General features: G+C 37.8%; 1 protein-coding gene across 1 annotated transcript in view; it reads left to right on the forward strand.

The window, feature by feature from the left end:
- The window catches only part of DPYD (dihydropyrimidine dehydrogenase), a 372,599-nt gene that overhangs the window by 214,742 nt on the left and 137,163 nt on the right, over positions 1 to 20,694 (forward strand). The window contains exon 14 of the mRNA XM_030033578.1: positions 14,749 to 14,913. Coding sequence (XP_029889438.1) covers positions 14,749 to 14,913 — 165 coding nt within the window. The remainder of the gene's footprint in view (positions 1 to 14,748; positions 14,914 to 20,694) is intronic.

Below are 20,694 nucleotides of genomic sequence, written 5' to 3' on the forward strand. Positions count from 1 at the left end.
TGTCAGCAGCAGGTATATCCTATTTCTCAGTGAGGTTTTGCAGTGAGCTGCACTTTAAACTCCCCAGTTCTGTGGTAGGAAAAAGGATGGGAAGACGTTCCCTATGTCCTGTTTATCACTAGTATAATTATCACTAATCAAGGATTTCTTGTGGGGCGAAAAAACATATTTTCCTTACACAACTTTGTGCGTGACTTTTTATGTTTAGCATCAGAAGGCTTTTGAATCCTTGTCCCAGTTTTAAATCAATATTCTATTGGAATAAACGAAGAGCCTGCGGGTCACGCTGCCCTCTCTAGCTGAGGACAGATTTATTCTTAGTATTCCAGTTTTGAGCATGCATAAGCCTTTTGCAGCACGTCTCAGCTGGCTTTGCCATTAATAGTGCCAGAGATCTAGCCACAGCCATTGTATACTTTTTTACACCCCTGTGGCGGTAGTAGTGGGAACATTTGCCACAGATTCCCCAAATGAAACCCTAACTCAACTGTAGTCTCTAGCAACCACCTTCCTATTGATTTCAAGGGGAACAGACTTCATGTCTACCCTATCTATGTGTGCCTGCTATATCCTTTGACGAGCATATTTTCTTAACTGACAGACCTGAGCAGTGACTCCAAGGAGTGCTGGGGTTTGGGACCTATTATACATTTAATGAGAAAGAACATGGCCGGCTCAGAATAATTTTTTTTCTCACTGGTAAACAGGAGAATCGTCTTGCTAGGAATTTCCATGTATCATGGCTACTTTCAGTTCTTACAAGAATATTTTAGTGAACTTTGCTTTTTTTGCTTTACTAAATTGGTGCTTTATGTCCCACAGGGCTGATTTTTAAAAGCCAACAGAATGTGTCATTTTTCCTGGGCATTTAAAAAAAATTAATAGGCAATGATTAACCTACTGCTATGAAAACTTCAGGTGAACCTGGAGGAAAACCAGACTTGAGATTGGGGCCTCTTTGTCTGCCACAAGCGGATGGGAATCAGAGGTTGTCCTTTGGCATAAAGATTCTATGTACACTTCAGCACTCCTCTACATGGATTCCCTTCTGTCAGAGAAGTTAAAACATGTGCAAACACTGAATGTTTATTTATTAAGAGCTCAGTCTGGAAAACTAGCATCAGCCCAGCAGGCTGCAAATCTCCACTTTGAGGCTCTCGAGAGGAAAAAGTCATCTCTCTCTAGATTATGGAGCCTATGTGTGGTGCCTCTTGTGATGACTGATGGATGAAGACACAGTGCTCTCAGAGACTGATGGCAGATCCAGACGTGCTGGCTCTACCCTTCTGAGCGCAGCCCACCCAGGATCTGCATTCCCAAAGGCCCTCCCTGGGATGTATACATGATGCCCCAAGTTCAGTCTCAGCTTTCTTGCCAGAGCTGTACTGCATCGTCGTCAATCATAACATGCTAGCAGAGTTCGTTCCATGATTCAGGGGGTCAGGAAAAACCTGTTAGTCATTACAAAAATGGTAACTAAGTCAGGATGATAGTTTAATTTGGAGTGGGAGATTTGAGATTCCTTGCAGTTGATTCACAGGACAGTAATTTCAAAAGAGTTTTGTCAGTTATTTGTTTTTTGTTTTTCAGTTTAAATCTGCTCTGATACTATTTCAACTACTTTTATGTCTACAAAAATAAAATCCAACAGTTTGCATGCAGTACTTATGTGTGTCCCCATTCTGGTAGCCAATACAAAGAGGAAAATACTAGTTTTATTTCATGGATTTTAAAGTAGATGACACCTCTAGCAAAATTCAAAATCTATTTTAAAGATCCTGTCCAAAATTTAGGGCTGACTTAAAATTGGTTTAAATCTCTTACAAGATGTTAAAGTGCTGAGTTAAAATTCATAGGGGCTGATATTTTCATGGTTTGTTTTTTTCCCACAATTATGTTATCCAGATCTACGTATAATCAGGCTCTGAGAATGGTAGGTGGCTCAGCCTTGCAATCCCTGCTCATGCAAAAGACCCTTTGGCTTCAATAGGACTTTTGCATAGGAAAAGATAGAAGGAGTATGTTCAAAACAAAGTTAACATTTAAGAGCTCAGGTTATCAAAGTAGAACTGTTATGGATAGATTATCATTGGACTGTAAACCAAAATATTCCTCTAGATACTGAAACCCTTCCACCTTCCCTTTACCCCTTTATCTATGACTTAAAATTGTTTAGTGCCACCTGGAGAATTGATACTTTGAAAATTATAGTACTAGCTATTTAAATACCTTCCCAAATAGAATTGGTGTAATTTCCTTGAATTTCTCACCCCTAAATATACACAAATGCTAATCAATGTTTATAGTATTTAAGCATTCTTAATCCTAATGGAAAAAGAAAATGCTGCAGGTAGGTACAAGACGTACCTCAATATTTGCAGTTCATCCCCAGCAGAAAATTTAAATACATGCTTCAAGGGAGTCATGTGATTCTCCTCCTAATTACTTAATCCAGCAATGAAAATATTTTGGATTATATATAAATTTAAATATAGCTTTGGTGTTCTCCAACTCCCCGATGTTGATTCTTTGTGCAAGAATGTTAACAACTCTTTAAATATGATTGTAGTTAAAAGATTTTTCTTCTTGATTATTGAAGAAATCGTATTTTTCTCCCCTTAAAGGGAAGCATCTATTCTCCCCTCCTCCTAGGAGAATATAATAGTCTTGATTTACTTATAGCAGTCTGGAGGAAAATATTTTAGTGGTGGTTCACAATTTACTAATGGAGTTTTACAAAGCTGCCTCTAGGAACAGCTAGAAATACATTGATTATATGGCTTCCCTATGAGAAAACAGTAATTAAAATTATACCACAGATTCTATCAGGACATGTTAATATTTAATTAGGCAATAAGTGAGCTTGGTACAGGTGTCCGGAGTTGTTGACAGGAGCTTTGTTAATCCATGTAGTGTTGTCTCTTAAATAAATAGTTACCTCCTTGCTTTTTTCAAGTGTGAAGTTACACACTTAATTAGCAGACATTAGAATTCCTGTGTTAGAGGGTGTTTTTTGTTTGTTTAATTTCTATGTCTATACATCGAGTGCAAAATCCTAGATGTTGTGTGTTTTGAAGAACCCATTTTCTCTTTGTTTGCTATTTCTGTCAGGGATTTTGTTACAATTATGAGACTGCCTGCAATTCTCTCTCATTTTTTATCTAGTGGAGCAAATTCTGTGGCATTGTGTCTTGGTTTTTAGTTCATCTCTACCACTACTGATGTTGCCCCACTGCCTCCTTACAATATTTTGTTTAGCAGTTAGAAAACAGTATCAGAGAAAAAAACATTGAGTTGTCTCTAACGATGATGTTTGAAAAACTACGTTAATTTGGCGTCCTCTTAAAGTACAAGAAGAGAATCCATTTGCTTTCTCCTTGTAAGCATAACTCCTTTAGTGACTCTCCCAAACTTGCTGCTGCAAACGTGTCATGTAATTCTTCCTTCTCTTCCCTGGGTCTTAACTATTTTCTTTTATCGAGTCTTATCTATGTTGGTTCCTGCCTGGTTTTCTTAGACTCATACTTTTCAAACTGCCTTCTCCTTCCCATTTCATGGGACCATTCAATAGCACTTGTCTAGAATGAAGCCTTAAGAATTGCTGCTCCTTTATTTGGTCAGTTAACTACATTTCACAATGAGATTTGATCACTGATTTGATGGTGGTTGTCCCTGACAGCTGAAAATGGACAAATATTTTTAGATGTCTGTAAAAAGAATTAATCTCTTAAGGCAAGCTAAGTTGTTATGATCTAAATCCACTGGAGTCCTAAGGGTAAGCATTATAAACTGGACTAGTATATTTTAATTATTATGCATTAATTTTCCACCTTTGTGAATGTACACAGGTCCTTAGAAGCCATGCCACAGAATTTTCACTTTAGGGTACGGACCAAAAGCTGTAATCCATGTAGATATTTTATTTATCCATGTACTCCTACTTTATTCCATTCTGTTCCCCTCAAATCATTAGCATGGCAACATTTTGCTTGCAGTGGAATAATAGAATCCAGTCTTGTCATGTTGATCACTTGTGAGCATCTGCTCTGGGTTATTATCCAGAAATGCCTTGTCAATATTTTAGGGAACATAAGTGAGTTACAGATACAGGGTTTAGGTTTTTCAATAAAGCTCATCAGATAGTTCATCCAAGCTACACAAATAACGTTTTGTTGATGCAAAGATGTAACTTGTAGCAGAGTAAAACTGAGTTTTTACACAGTTTCAAGATGTTCTATCGTAGTACCTCAGGGATTTTCTGTGCTGTTATGATATAGCATTTTGTTTCATTGTAGATAGTCTCAAGCATCCCACTTCATATGGTCTGAAGCAGTGATTTCTGAAAGATCTGGTTTCTTAGTAGATCCCAGTACAGTCCATATAGCACAATGAATAGCTTCAGGTGTAGTCTTGGAGCTGAGGTCAAAGTTCTAAAGATGGTGCGCTTTTTTTGTTATTTTGAATTCTGTGCTACAATTAAAATGGCAAGGTTGACCATCCGCTGCTGACTTCTTCATCAGTGACAGTTTTTCATGGGGTTGTCTCCTGGGACGTGCAGAGCACAGTCCAGAAAAAAATGCTGCACTGTGAAAGCTCTTGTTGCTTAATTAAATGGAAAACTAAAAACCTTCAGAAAAAACATCATTTGTGTCAAGGAAAAATTAGATTTTTTTGTTGTTGTTGGAATTTGTATCATCTCTCAAAAAGCTGTGGATAGAAAATTTCTGAAGAGCTTGCTGCTAGATGTTCTTATTTTGTGTCTTCTGCCATGCTATATTCTTATTTCTAATTTTCTTTGTTAGCTGAAGAATATCTTTTTCCTCTTCTTTTTTTTTCTTCTGCTACAGCTTGTATGCTATTTGTTTCCAAACACTGGGAAAGCTTGGTCTTGGAGTAGAAAATAATATTTGTTTCTAAAAAACCAGCAACAAACCAACAACACGCCCCCCCCCCCCCCCCCCCCCCCCCAAAGCCTGAGAAATCTGCTGATCAGCTTCAGATTTCTCTCTCATAGAAGTCTGGGATGTTTAAACATGATTTTCTGTTCTTGTGGCCTCTCACTGAAAATGAACTAATGTTTTGAGACAATTACTGAACATTTCTCTCATCAGTCAGCTAAAGCAACCATTCATTGATTAGGTAGTTTACTATATTAAAACACTGAAATCTAAGAATCATACACTGCAAAAACAGATCCAAAAGTGAATGTCTGAATACAGATACAACTTTCTCTCAAGAACTGTAAGTCTACTTCTCTCTACTTCTATGGGTATAGTTTTTGACCACAATGCAGTTTGACAGCAGAAATTTAATCATGTCCTACTGCTTACACCTTTATCAGAAAACTGATAAATGTGTGCTCACACTGAACATTAGCAAGAAATTTTTCAAATGTCCTTCAGGTTTTTTTTCTTTTCTCTTCTCTCCCTCTCTTGCTTCCCTGTCTCTCCCAGAGAAACTGATATAAAGCTGATGAGAATTTGGATTTGCTTTGAAAGCATCTTTTGTTCAAAGACTAATTTTAACCTTGTGATAAAGATTGCTTTTTGTATTCTGTTGAATGTGATATCTAGTAATTGTTTGTCAAGGCAAAGTGCTGTAGGACATAATACATTTTAAAAATGATCTTTTGTAATTACAGTACAAATGTCTTTACATTCTAATGTCTAGAAAACAAGCAAATATGTCAAAAATAAGAAAAAATATTAAATGTTCTTTTAATTTTAAAGCATTATGGCTTTGTATTATGAAAAGTTTTTTTTTAAAAAACAACTCAAGCGAATGTAATTGTAAACAAAGATCAAAACTTCATTTTCTTGTAAAATATATAACTCGAGTAGAAAATATATAATTGCACATTTGGCATAAACATTATAATTACTCTTCCTTTTTTTGTATTTTCACTCATAATTTGTATTGGTTTTGTCTTGTATTTAATCTCCTGATTTATTACTTTAGGGAGCTTTAGTTTATAAAATTAGGACTTCTAGTCAAACCATCATGTATGAATTAACAAAGATTGGGGGACAGCTCTTGTTTTAAGAGGGGCAGCAGACCGTTTTTATTTACTTGACTTGCAATGGGGATGGGATTGTCCCAGGATTATTCTAATGTAAAGAGAATAAACAGTTGGGGTTTTTTTTATACTCTAATCTAGTAAGATTTTCTAAAGAGTTTGGGATTTTGCTATCTGAATCATAAGTTATCGGTAGTGGTGGCCTACTGTCTGAAAATTGCATTAGTAAGAAAGGTGGTGTGCTGAGCAAGCAGCAATGATAAAAGCTGAGGTAGAAATTAAGTTCAATGTCTGTAAATTTTGAAGTTTCTCATGCGTTCTCGGTTAAATCTTAAAGCACTAATGAGAGGCTATAGAAAAACATTAAATACATGGTAACTAAACCTCTAACTTGTCATTTGTCTTTCACACAATATGAGTCCTTCAGCAGTTTTTCTCCAAAATCCTGATGCATTGCTTTTCCCCTTATGGGGCCGCAGTCTTCTGTGCTAACTTACTGATTTGGAAAGCTAGCTTGCTTGCTGGAGCTGTAGTGTTAAATTGGTTTAATAAACACAAATGGGATAATTTAATGTTGTAAAAACATTTATGAGGTAATGGTCTCTTTTTTAAAAATAGTTTGCATAATGCAGCTTATTCAGTCTAGAAATAGAGTAGAATATTAAGGAAGATTTACAAGCACTCTTTGTACTCCAGACTTTTGGGATCTAAGATACGTACAGATTTGGGTTGCTTTCATCTTTGCAAACACAGGACAAACAGCTGTCAAAAGACAGATAAGAATATTTTTTTTAAGTATCCTTTTCCCCTCTATAGCATACTAGATCTTGTACATAAAAGCTGAAGAAGTGTAATTTATAAGTAACAGCAAGGATCTTTTTCAAGATCTGATCTGTACTGGTGGAGAGATCAGAACACTTATGCTTTAAATCACCAGTCTGAACAATCCTGGAAGGCTGAGGAAATAATAGATTTTTAAGTTCAGTTCTTATATTGGTGAGAGAACTTGAAAAATAATTATTTTACATCATTTTATCATTATATGCTATCTGTTTTCAAGAGAAGGAAAGCAATGAAGAGGAAAGAGAGGGCTAGGTCTAGACTTCATTCACAAAAGCAAGGAAAAAAAGGAGGTGTCTTTATGGTACTAAATTTCTCATATCTGGCGGTGGAGAGATTAGAGCAGTTTCTGCATGGTGGGATGTTCTGAGATAAGTTTTTCTGTCAAGGTGGTTTCAGTTTTTAAAAAATGCTCCTGTATTCACTGAGGGAAAGAGAAGGAGAGAGGGAGGAAGTGACTTTGCTGAGGTTTTGTATTCATGGGAAGAACAAAGTCTGGCCTATTCCCTCACTAAAATAAAATGCTAAATACAAGTGTTGTGAATTCAACAGGAGGCGTTGTGTGCAACATAGCACAGTGGTTTGTGCACTGGAAGGTGCCAGTGGCTACATCAAACCTCCTTGGGCAGGAATCATAAGCAAATTCACTTGCCTTGCTCCATGAGCCAGTAAGTCTCACTCTATGTTGTAAAAATACTACTCTAGCAGATAAGGTCATCATGGAAATAAATTGTTAATCTGCATGGTTGTACGTGGTGGAATGGTTTTGTGTTTGTAGAGGTCCTTGCTGTGGATTTAGCTTCCTGTTAAAAGGAGCCTGACAAGCTCAGCTTTAAAAAATTCTGAGCTTGAGGAAATTCAGGAGAGGAAGTCAGTGCTTTGGGCCTCAGAAGAGGAACTCTACGGAGATGTCACATGTCTCGGCTCTGATGGAGGAGAGAAGGTGAGGAACAACTCAGAAAGGACATACAGGAGCAGTGCTGTGTGAGGTGGTATTGTTGCTTCAGGTTTCACTTGCCTTTTGTGGATGGTTAAAACTCCAGAAGGGGTGGTACTAGACACAGTCTGGCTAGACAGCTGTGTCACAGAAGAGGCAAATCATCATAAGACCTTGAGTGAGAGTTGGCAGGGAATTACGAGGACATAAGTCTGTGATGCCGTTCGTATCTATGAGGGTGTGCAGTGAGCCAGATTTCCAGAATGCTTTAACTACTACAATATTAGGCAGAAAAGGGCGATGTCTCCTTCTCCTCCTCCTCCATATTTTTTGCATAGGTGAAAGTGTACATCAAGTTCTACTGTAATTAGCGGAAACTGTAGGGAAAACTGAATGTTGATGTTGGGGGCTTGATTAAAGCATTTAGAAAATAAGCTCCAAAAATATTTCACACATACTGGATTTTGAAATCTTTACAGCCTTTTCAATATATCTTTGAAAATCTGGGGAAAGGGAATACTTCGTAATTTGTTTAAATACCTGCATTTTTCAGCTACTGTGTTTTGTTGTTCAAGTAAGGAAGATGGTGTGTTGCATATAGTAAAGTAGAAAGTTAAATTTGGGCTTTTTTTACATTGCACTTTACTGTCTACTAACTTTAAGTATGCCGTTTTGAGATACTTGCCTAAAAATACCTTAATAAGGTATTTATTTAGATCTCTTCTTCACAAAGAAGCCAGTGTGGCTCTCTTGGTGCTCGTATGGATATTTAGTAAGTAGTAACCCCAGCAATGTACAGATGCATGCTCCACTTGGCAAGTATAATGCCCTCCCTCCCTAGAAGAAAGAAAGAAAGGTCAAATAAATTAACTTTGTAAAAAGTAGTAATCTGCTCATTGGGTTAAACCTTTTTCTCATATTAATGAAAAGAAACAGGCAAAGGTCACTAATTCCTATCTGCTTTCATAAGTTAAAGACAAGAAAAGCTTAATTTGAAGAATGCAGTGACTTTCATTGACTTTGGGGGCCAATGCTGCAAGGCAAGTTCTCTGTGTCTCATAGAAGCCTCTCAGAGTGAAGAAAACACATGTTAACACTTGGTATAGTGTGATTAAATGTATTTTTAAAATCTAAAAATCTTATTCAAAACCTTAATTGTGCTGCAGATATTTACCTTGCAGAACACATGTAGTTTCAGGAGTGAATACTTGTACAACAGGTTAATATCTTAATTAAAGATATGATTAATTAATTTTCTTTCCATATTCCACATATAAATGCCTATGTGTTCTCTTAAGCAACTTTATTATTTCAAGTGTTCATTAAAATACCATTAGCTGTAATATTTTGGGAAAAATAAGCAAAAAAGAATGCTTCAACCTCTGCAAATTAATAGAAACAGAATATCAGAGCTTTGATACGAAAAATCATATAGATTTATCCTTTTGGTTCTTTTTATTGTATTTGCCTAATATAACTGTATTAATTGAATAGGCATGAGGCTGTGGTGTACCTTTTGGGAGACGGTTTTTATATATTCCCGCAACTGACCTCTTTACACAACATTTTTCTCCAAACTTTTTTTTTTTGTTTCTAGGAGACATGATTATGAAATAAAAATGTGAATCCAGTTAATGAAGAGCTGTCTTCTTGATTCCCCTAAAACAATAACTCTGAGAGAGAGGTGAATGGCTTGATTCATTTTTATGGGTCATTAACTTCCACGCCTACAGATGACAATGTTAATATTCACAATGTGAATTATTTCTCTGCTGATTGGTTTAGGAGAAACACACAATGAATGTGCTTATCGCATGATCTAACACTGTGCTGGACACCTCTTTGGGTCCCTTAAAATTCAAAATGTTCCTGCTGCCCAAACATATGGGCCTCTCTCTCAGCTTAAACAGCATGGTTGTGTTTTTACAATACAAAAATCTGTGGCAATTATTAACTGCAAATGTGGACAGTGTGAAGCAAAGCAACTTTTAGAGTGAACAGTTAGACATGGGCTGATTAATTGATTTGCACCTTTATTTAAATTTAACTGACTAAAAACTTCTGAGTGTTTGGGCTTTGTCTTTAACATGTTGTCTCAAACCTCCCAGCCCATTAGACTTAAGTAGTTTAGAATTCAAAATCTGATTGCAGAGTTCAGAGATTATTAGAGCAAATGGCACCCGATCAATGCCTTGGGTCTTTTTTTTGTTAGTGTGTTAATTAATTAATCAACAGGAGCAGAAATATATGTGTAATGCAAATTAACTCAGTCTCAAATTACCAGAATATCAAAAATATTCATAAGCAGAAAAGGGGAATCCAAAAGCAGCAGGATATTGGTGCTTTTATCTGTGTGGCACCACTTTCTTAGGTGATGTCCTGAGCTAGATATATTTGAGTGATTGATATTATTGTTTCTGCTGTGCTCTCCTGGGAAAAAGGATCAGCTTTTGAGGCAAAAGAAGAAATTCAGTAACTGAAATATTAATGATTCACAGTTGACCCTTGAATCCATTTGTTGTCACTGTTTCTCTTCGTTTGCATTAACTCCCCCAAACCAAGTTGTTTTGCTGTGATCTAGTACGGAAAATAGTTTCCCTAATCCCCAAGTCTACATTAATTTGCAAGATTTCCCCACAAAACAAAGGAATTTTCCATGGACTATTCTGTCTACCTTTGCCAATGATTTTTTTAGTCATTTCTTCCATAGCTTTGTCTTTTAGTGTGGTCAGATGCAAGCTTTGTTCTCCCCTAGTTGCTCTTTATTAAAAGTCTTCTATCCTTGGTCTTCAGAGTACATGAAAGCTTTGTGCTATTTTTCCCAAGGACTGTTTATTGCTTCCATCCCATGGGAAGGTAAGATACTTGATTCGTTTTGGAGTTTGGGGACATTCTCCTATTCCTGTTTCCGGACCTCTACTTTTAACTGCATGTGGGGACCCGACCAACTCATCGGTCAGGTCATCTCTCTGTAGCAGTCAGCTTTTTTTAGAATCAAATAAGTTTTCAGGTTCAAACCTTGAAGTGCTTTCTTTCAGGCTTCTTGCACCAGTTCCGTTGTGGATTTTTATGCACACAACAACTTGTATTAACAATAAAAGGGTAGTGTGCATTATCTGGGATAAAAGGAAAAGCTGGGGTTTCAGAAAAGAAAAGGAATGATGAGTGCCAGCATTTGGCCGGACAATTCCTACAAACAGAGAAAATCAGTATTCAGTTAACACACAGAAGATGATCTTTCACAAACCCTGTGGGCTGGAGCACTATGGCTATTTCAGCTGCTCCGACCTTACCTGCTGTTTTGGAGACAGCAGTAACAATTGGCCAGCCACCAGAATTGCCTGTCTTAGTGAAAGAACCTGTAATACCATGTAAAATTCACTCCTGAGACCAAAGGACATGAAGTTGGCTAAGCCCAGCCGATAGATCCTTTGGCTAACTCTCTCCCTGTTTAGCTTTTGTAGACATGGCAGGAGACTGAAGAGGAAGGTGATGGTAAGGCAAGTTCTGTGTAGGTATTTCACACTCATCTCAAGGAGACAATTTTCCTTTTTGTCACTTGTGTGACTTTATTCTCTATGTAGATAGACAGATTCCTTGAATCATCACATAAGTTAAAAATTCCATTTTGCTTCCATGAACTGTGAGTCTCCTTGTGTCTGGGGCTGTCATGTGCTAACAAGAGACAGGAGAGGTGCCAGTGTGTCAGTCATTACAGACTTTCTCCATCTAGCTTACTCTGAGCTAGGAGAGGCAACCAAGGAATGGAATCTTAAATAAAAGGACAGCGTATCTCTCTGGGCAGCTGAGTGGTAATGTTTGGATTTCAAAGCTGGGAAGGATTTTTGGAAGCAGAAGCAGCTTGGTCAGGAAAAGATACGAGGAAAGATAAAGTGATGCACAGACGCAGTGCAGGGCCGGGGGGGGGGGGGGGGGGGGGGGTCCTGTGACACAGAGGCAGTAGGGAAGCAGTGGAAGCCACCATTCGAAGGAGCAGCTGTCTGCTGGTGGGGGACGGGAGGGGAAGGTCCCTGAGCACCAAAGGGGTCTCACAAAATCTCAGGGAAAATTCAAGAGTGAGGAACGTAGGCAGAGAGATGTACGCGTGTTTACTGTTTCACGTGGCTCTGTGTTATCTCTTGTGGTCATTAAAGTGGAGTGACTGCTTTTGCGACAGTTTGGAAAGTCTGTACATTACCTGATTCAACTTCATGGGATCCTGGAAAGATAAATTATCACTCAGATGTTGACTATGACTGAGCTCTGGGAAAGAGTGAGTTGAAGCCATGGGGATTCGGCAGCAGTCACAGGGTCTAAACAGGGGTCTCTGTTCTTAGAAGATAGAAGAGATTGCCTGGAGACCCAAAGCAGATACAAAAACTTCAGAGTGTTTTTGCATGGAAGCAGACTGAGGAGTTGTGAGTGTCCTGCAAGAGGTATAATCTAGGCTGTAGTATCTTGATTGTTGAATTCTTACCTGTAGTAAAATGAGAGACTGGAAGAACAACAAAACATGCAAATAGTAAGATAATAAACAGTACCATCGGTGGCTCCAAGCATTGTCTGGCATACACACATACACAAGCCAGCCACAAAATGGAAATCATACCACGTGCATGTTATCATAATTTGCACTGAACCCCCCCAAAATAATTCCTAACAGCAGACAGGCTGTTAGCTCAGGCTTAGTGCCATATTACTGTAGCTACGTAGCTGCTGACTGCTTTGAAGCATGGGAAAAAGAAGCTCCTGGTCACTTGCAGCATGGTTAAAGTAACTCATGTCTGTTGGCAAATGACCATGTGCACCCTGTGCTTGCAGGAGTAAGGTCAGATAGCCAGCATTTAAGTCATTGACTTTGCATGTTTTTTCATGCAGGATGATGTGATAGCATTGGCCTGTGTGTATGACCAGCTTTCTGAGATGAAGTCAAAGCACAACCGCCTCTGAGGCAATTTAAAAGGAGTGAAACGCTCAAGAGGATAATGCGGAGCAAACTGATGTAAATGGTTCTTCTGCATAAACTGCAATTTTTGTACTTTGTTTTGGGAGTGAGGGGAGCGTGCCTTGCTATTTGGTCTGGGTTTGCATAAATTCAGAAAATGTTATGAATTATTTTTTTCTGAAAATATAACTTAACTGTCGAGAGGGAGGTGAAGCTTTTGTGATTAAGGGAAAATATTATAATAGAAAAATTCGGGATTATTGTGATGTCCATGTTCCAGACTTACTAGGCTTGAAAATAGATGAACTGGGGAGATTACTTTGTGTTGTAATTTAACTCCAGGCAGCAACTAAGCACCACGCAGCCACTCACTCACTTGCCCCCCACCCAGTGGGATGGGGGAGAAAATCGGGAAGAGAAGTAAAACTCGTGGGTTGAGATAAGAACGGTTGAATAGAACAGAGAAGAAGAAACTAATAACGATAACACTAATAAAATGACAACAGCAATAATGGAAGGATTGGAATGTACAAATGATGCGCAGTGCAATTGCTCACCACCCGCCGACCGGCACCCAGCTAGTCCCCAAGCGGCGATTCCCCGCCCCCACTTCCCAGTTTCTATACTAGATGGGACGTCCCATGGTATGGAATACCTCCTTGGCCAGTTTGGGTCAGGTGCCCTGGCTGTGTCCTGCGCCAACTTCTTGTGCCCCTCCAGCTTTCTCGCTGGCTGGGCATGAGAAGCTGAAAAATCCTTGACTTTAGACTAAACATTACTTAGCAACAACTGAAACCATCCCTATTATCAACATTCTTCTCATACCTAGCTCAAAAACGTAGCACCCTTCCAGCTACTAGGAAGACAATTAACTCCATCCCAGCTGAAACCAGGACACTTTGTATGATTTCTACAAATGTAAATGGATATATAATTATCAGTATAAAATATTAGTGCATATTTACTGTTTAATAATTAATTCAACTTTATAAGCAAATAAAGATTACCTCAAATTTACATACAATGTGAAGAAAAGTCCCTTTATCCTCTGTAACTGCAGCATTTGGCAGATTCAGGAATAAATAATCTTTTGTGGCAAGGGTATGCCTTATCAAACATATGCAGATCAGTGCTAATTAATGCTAATTAAGGTTTCCTGTCTATCTAGTTGGAAAAACGTCCAAATGTTATGAAATCCAGTTAGTATGCCTATTACCCTAATTGTTTTATATGGGATGGTTCTTAATTAAAATATGTAAATTGACCTTAATTGCTATATACTAATGGAGGTTCATGTTATCTCACTAAAAATGACAAGATGGTGAGGAGGGGTACTTAAACAAATAATTCTGATACATTTGTAAATAAATGACCTTTACTCAAAATTATTTTTAATTGGAAATTGGCAAAAGGAACATTTTGCCATCTATGTTTCTCTTTAGTTTTAAATAATGTCAGAATTTACAATTCTTTGTTAATAGAGATACAGTGACATTGCAGCTTAATTAAGACTACTAAACAAGTCAACATTTTGTGTGTTTACTGTATGTTTCAAAATTGTTTGCTAACCTCATGTTGACCTTCAGAAATGTCGTGCTTTACAATACTGATTTTAATTTTCACTGGTTTTGGTTTTAGTTTTTGATGTTGATCTCTCAATCATATAATTTCATTTGTGAATTTTGATACGCTGGTATACTGGACCCGTGACCCTGACTTTTCAGCAGAAAGGCTGGGGGGCAGCACCTCTTTGCACTTCATCTGTTAGTTTTTTTCTTGATAGTTATCATACCATTTCCCACACACAGCCAACATTTTTCTCCTCTGATGTAGAGAATCTAGTTAGAGAATCTGCTAATTTAGAGAACTGGCCTATAATTGTAGTTTTTACCCATAATAACAGTAGATTTTTAGAACACCTGATACATTTAAGTTTATATTATGTCATAGACGTCATTGATATATGCTTCACTTTGCAAAACCAATCTGAAATGTTTCACTGTTTTGCAGGATGTTGTGACCAATGTCTCTCCAAGGATTGTGCGTGGAATTACTTCAGGTCCTATGTACGGCCCAGGCCAAGGCTCTTTTCTAAACATCGAACTGATCAGTGAGAAAACAGCAGCATATTGGTGTAAAAGCGTTGCTGAACTGAAGGCTGACTTTCCAAACCATGTAAGTACCACTCAGTCATAAAGATGCAACATACTTATTTAGAATGTCCAGTTTACAGATCTGTGAAAACTCACCTATTTAATATTTATTAAATAGAATGCCAGTTGCTTTACTGACATATGAGTATGTTATTAAAAACCAGAAAAGCCCATCCAAATAATCTTTATGACAGAAAATTCTGTGAAATGACGGTTACACAAACAGAGAACGGTCATGATTTTTTAGTTAGGCTGATGCTTACATTCAAATAGATAATATCAAGGGAAAGAGTTGATCCCAGTGTGGATGCTTGTCAGTTCTGCTATGAATAATTTTGTATTTAAGATCATATTTAAAGATGTAACTTATAATAATCATTTTCATTGTGAATTGAATTTGATTATAAAAGGAATCTTTGTTCTTTTCATTCTTAATCCAAATGTGAAGGATACTTCTAATATTTTTATTGGCTGCTTTAGGAGAAAAAAACCAATACTGGCTTAAAGTTAACTTCACGCCAAGGATAGTTTTGTTAGAGCCTTCTTGGCTATGGGGAATATCTGTCTAGAAGGTAATAATCAAAGTTGGGAGCTATGACACCAGCTAGCTGGCATAACTGGTTTTCAGCTGCTGTTCTAGTGAATAAGAACAACGAGGTGGAAAGCAAAATTCTCCTCAATCATTATCTCAAATGAATAGAGCTAGAAATCCCAGAGCCTACAGGTCTGCTGTCTTGAAGTTATTATCTCCATGGTTCAGCTGTGAACAAAATAAGTGAACGTTCCTGAATATATTATGACATGAAGATAATCAGTTGGGTTTTTATCTTATTCCTGGAGTTTAAATGTATACATCGGCAAGTATAAAAATCTTTAAACACATTGTATTGATAGTGAAAGTTAAGTGCTGCATGTTTAAAATCCTACTTCACTATGGATGGACTGTGTGTTTCTTTGCTGAGGTTTCTGTCACTTCATTTGCTGTGACTGAGCGTCATAATAGTGAAAGTGTGAACCGAAAGATAATATTGTAATTCTCTGATTTTGACGTTAACGTCCTTTGTCAAAGCCCTGGATATTGCATGCAGGCAGACCGTTGGCCATTTCTGCCGTGGGAATGGCCTCCCATTGCAGTCTTCACCGAAAATCTATCCCAGCACTTTGTGCTCGAGACCAAACCATTCTTTTCTGTGAGGAAAAGCACTAGCAACAATTTCAAAAGGAAAATTTTAATTTTCTGAGACCTGGCCTCTTGTGTGGGATGAAGTCCCACGCTTCCATGGTTCCTGGGGTGAACATCTTCTGATCATCCCTCACTATGCGAGTTATGACTTTGAGGATGTGAATTCAGGTCCTGCACGTTGGCTGTGGCTGCTGCTGTGGCATCTTTGAGGTTGGTAATGCCTGCGTGGGCACAGGGGAAGCAGCACCGAGCAGTAGACATTGGCTTTGCTCACAGGGTTATTTAAAACGAGCCTGTGACCTCATCTAAGGACTGTCATAATTATAATGGTAAATTTGTTGCTAACTGAAAACAGATTTTTGTTCACTGAGTAGAAATCTCTTGGTGCCTATTTTGAAATATTCTGTATAAATAGAGCTTACAGAATTCCTCCCCCCCCAATTCCTATTCACTCCTCTAGAAAGGCCTTTTAAACTTGATGTGTTTTATTAAAACCAAAAACAGTTTCTGAGAACTGTTTGGGTGAACTTAATTAACAAGCAAAGAATGACATTTTCTGCTCAAATGAAGGCCAAACTGAGATGAGGACACAAGTGACTACAGTAAAAAAACTTACCTTGCTATGGTAAATATTAAAAACAAATGGAAAATTATACATAATCACTTTTGCTATGTAATACAAGTAATTTAAGGTAAGATTTATCTTACAGATGAAAAGGGTATGAGCAAAATAGCTACCTCACTAGAAGATGATCCCACAACAGCATGCTATCCCATGCCATTAGGAAGAAGCGAACCATAACACAAAAAGAGCAGCTAAATTCCCCCAACAAAGCCTAGGACTTAAACTAAATTTTGCAAGGGGTTGTGCGAAAGAGGACCACCAGTCACAGCTCAGTGGATAATGTCACGTAACTGTGACATGTTGCCTCTATAGATCAGGAGCTAGCATCTCCCTTGTGCTGTCTTCACCCCTGTAGTGAGGGGCCTCATTCTTTGGCTCTTCTGACTCCTGATGCTTGCTTGTAGCTTGCAATTATCTCTGACTGGCAGCCTTTCCTAGTCTTCTCTTCTATTAGCTTGTCCCTTCAACCTTGAATCCACTTCAAGTGGACTAGGGCAAAAGCTGCCACCAGCAGAAACTTGCTTCAATGCCACTGGCAGTGAATTAAATATTTGTAAGGGTCCAAGCAGAGGAGAAAGCAGAAAGAGAAAGTATCTGAATTTTGTATGTTTGCTTGTGAAGTATCATCAAAACCTTTGCTGTTTCAAATTGGGATTTTTTTAATTGAATTAATTTAATATCACTATTACTGTTTTTTCAGAAAACACACACACACAAGAAGAAATTAGATGGCATGCGCAGTCCAGGCCCAAGATGATTTTTTTTTTAATTTTATTTTTAATTTTTTTAAGTCAAGTGCTTCTCTGTTAAAATGATTTGTAGTTAAAAATGGGATTGTTTTCTTTCTGGTACTTCAGTCATCTCAGTAAGGTATAACTTCAGCAACTTGGCTGAGACCATTTAAAACATATGGTATTATTCAGTGTTGTTTATTCTTAAATTTTCAAAGGATGTAGTGTTACAAACACTGTGTCCACTGCAAGAAAACAACCTTTCAGTCAGAGAGCTGTGAAAGTGAGAAGAAAATTGGTCTGTTTGTATCTGTTGTCTTCTTTTTACTTTCCCAGATATTGTAGTTTTACTTATTTATGTTGGCCTGTGTTTGTGATATCCAAACACCTTCCTTACAAGGTTAACTAAGGGTTTTGTTATGAGATTCAATTAAGTATTTATATTTTTCTGTCTGATGGCCACACATAGCATCTGATACCACAGGATTTATCATTCTGTGCAATTATTAATCAGGAGAAAATAGATTTTTTTTGTTCTTTAGTAGTAGAGACTGAGAACTTGACAGTGAGAAAAGATGGAACAATTATTTTATTAATTTTGTAGTCTTAAATGTAATATTAAAATATCCCTTCTTATTTAGTATAAAGCTGACACCTTACTGGCAAATTTTGCATGCCCACTCCCCCAAAAAAGATTGTTTGTAAAGTGCTATATTAATCTAAAATTCAAGAAAAAAGTGAAAGAAAAATATCAATAATCAAATTTTCAGATTGAAATTTAATTGCTGCTTGTTTGAGAGGAATGACTACTGAAACCATAATCATAGTCTGGTAGTCTGCTCACTTTACTCCCTGCTATAGAGGGATATTTTGGGCCAAGGCCAATAAAAGCTGTTCCCGTGTAATAGAAATATTATCTCAACATCATAATGAGAAATAAGAAGACTCTCCCTCTCTAAGTCCTGCTTAGACTGGTTTGAAATGGCAGAGGGGAGATTTGGAGGTGGGGAGTGAGCGAGTGGCTGGGTAGGGGCTTAGCTGCTGACTGAGGTCAACCCACCACTGATGGGAAATGCATAAAGTTGTCAGTTTGTGTTAAGAACACTAGACCAAAATTTGGACATGCAATATTTGAAGTGCTTTAGATAGAGGGGCAAAAGAACTAACACTAATGCCACAAGATGTCCTGCTTTCATATTTTATTTACGAAGGAGATACATAACTATAGGGTGTATTGAGGTACTTTTCAGCCAAAATGTGGCTGAAAAAATGGTGTGTTATGGTATATTCAAGAAATTAGTTTACTTAAGAAATATGAATTTGGCCAAGTAGAACTCACCTAAGGATATGATCAGGAATGAAAACTGCAGGAAAAAAAAATAATTCACTTTTACTTTAGCAAAAGTCTACAAACTTTAATCAGTCGGAAGTGGCTGAGAAAGTTGAAAAGAAAATTATAAAACCTTGGAAGAGAACATATTGCTGAAATTTTATATTCACATACTTGACATTAGCTACAATACGGCCATTATCCGTGCTGGGAACTGTGAATACTAGTAGTGGCAGTACATCTTTGTGTGCCAGTAAAACAAGGAGCTGTGTGCATAGTGAAGCTGGCAATCATGAGAATAATTTTTAGTGATTGCAAGGGAATGGGATATATTGGTGGTAGCACTTGTTTCACCACAAAAAGCATACAAACTGCTGCTGTTCCTCATCAAAACCTTTTGCTTACCATAGCTCAGCCTCCTCATTTGAGTTGCTAAGTCACCTACTTACACAAATGTCTGTTCTTCCAGTCCCATAAACATGTCTATATAGTTATACTGTCTAGTAGCTGGCCAAATATTTTGAGGTTGCATATTATCCTGAAACCTCCTTAGCATTTGCACTGGGGAGAACAAGCTTGAGAAGGGCAAGGTTTGAAAATGGTAAAACACTCCTCTACAGAAAAGTGTGAACTGAGGTGATCGACACAGTTGCCAGCTAGTCTTTCTCCACCTTCCCAAAATTGTAATTGGTGCCCTATAGATGATAAAGAAGTAAGCAAATTAATGAAGACCCTCAACATGCAAATTAGTTGGGGTCTGAGCATGTGCAGGATGTCACAGCAGTACAGATAAAGGGCTTTGAAAGGACACTTAATGAAACAAAATAGATTGCAGGGGAAATGTCATTCCCTACAGGGCTAACAGAAGTCCATCACAAACAAGAAAATGCCTGAGAAATTTGTACTGAGAGGAAGTACTGGGATCTTGGAAGAAGATGCCAAATGGAGTATTTTTCAATATTGCTATATTAGTATAGTGAAGTCTTAAAAGTAACTTTTTGGCCTCCTAACTGAACACATGCGCTGCTGCATGACTCTAAGGAACGTACATAGGATACCAGATTGTCAGCTGTGACACTGATTCTGTGATTCAGATATCAGTGTCGTGACGTGTTGAATTGAGAAACCTCTTCTGCTAGAAACATTAAGTACTCTTGGACCCCAAAACAAAGGTGAAAACTCTTGTCGTCTTAATGTTTGTTCTGCTGCTTGCAGAATGTTGCTGACAGTCTCCCTGACAGTTACTCAGCAGAGAGTAGCTTTTCAAGGCTGAAACTGTTAAAGATATATTTTTGTTCAACATTTTGTTCAGAATGTCCCAGGAACACCTGTCAGGAGTAGCCATGCTAGAGAGCATGGGAGAACAGATCTCTGGATCTCAGGCTGATAGCCAACTTCCTTGTAGCACTGGGGTTTTGTTAGTTGGTTTGTTTGTTTGTTTTTTTGTTTAAAGCTCTTGGAATGGTGTAATTAGTTTTTTGTATTACCCATTTTTTTTCTACCATGAAATAGGGCAGCCAGTTTTGTTTGGTTTTGGGGTTTGGGGTTTTGGGGGGGGGGGGTTGTTGTTTGTTTGTTTGTTAATTTAAATTTAGGTAACAACCAAATTTGTTTTAATACTACTCTGTGACGATAGGAGGAAATGCGGGGTTACAGAGCAAGAAGAATACAATTGAACAGGCATAAAGGAGTGCCTTGCCCCTGTAAACAACTTCTGGTGCATAAAAATGCAATGTTCAAAAAAATTTCCTGAAGTTATAAGATGAACAGAAATAGATTTCCAACAGTAAGAGTAGTCATTTGGATAGTTTACATGGAGAGGTTTGATTAGTTTGCCAAAGCGATCCCTGAAGTGGGGTCCTACATATCAGGCTTATTTGTAGAACCAGCTCTGGTTTTAATAGCAGGTTTTGTCTACAGAATGCGAACAACAT

The sequence above is a fragment of the Aquila chrysaetos genome, chromosome 12, assembly GCF_900496995.4.
Source record: "Aquila chrysaetos chrysaetos chromosome 12, bAquChr1.4, whole genome shotgun sequence".
NCBI lineage: Eukaryota > Metazoa > Chordata > Aves > Accipitriformes > Accipitridae > Aquila > Aquila chrysaetos.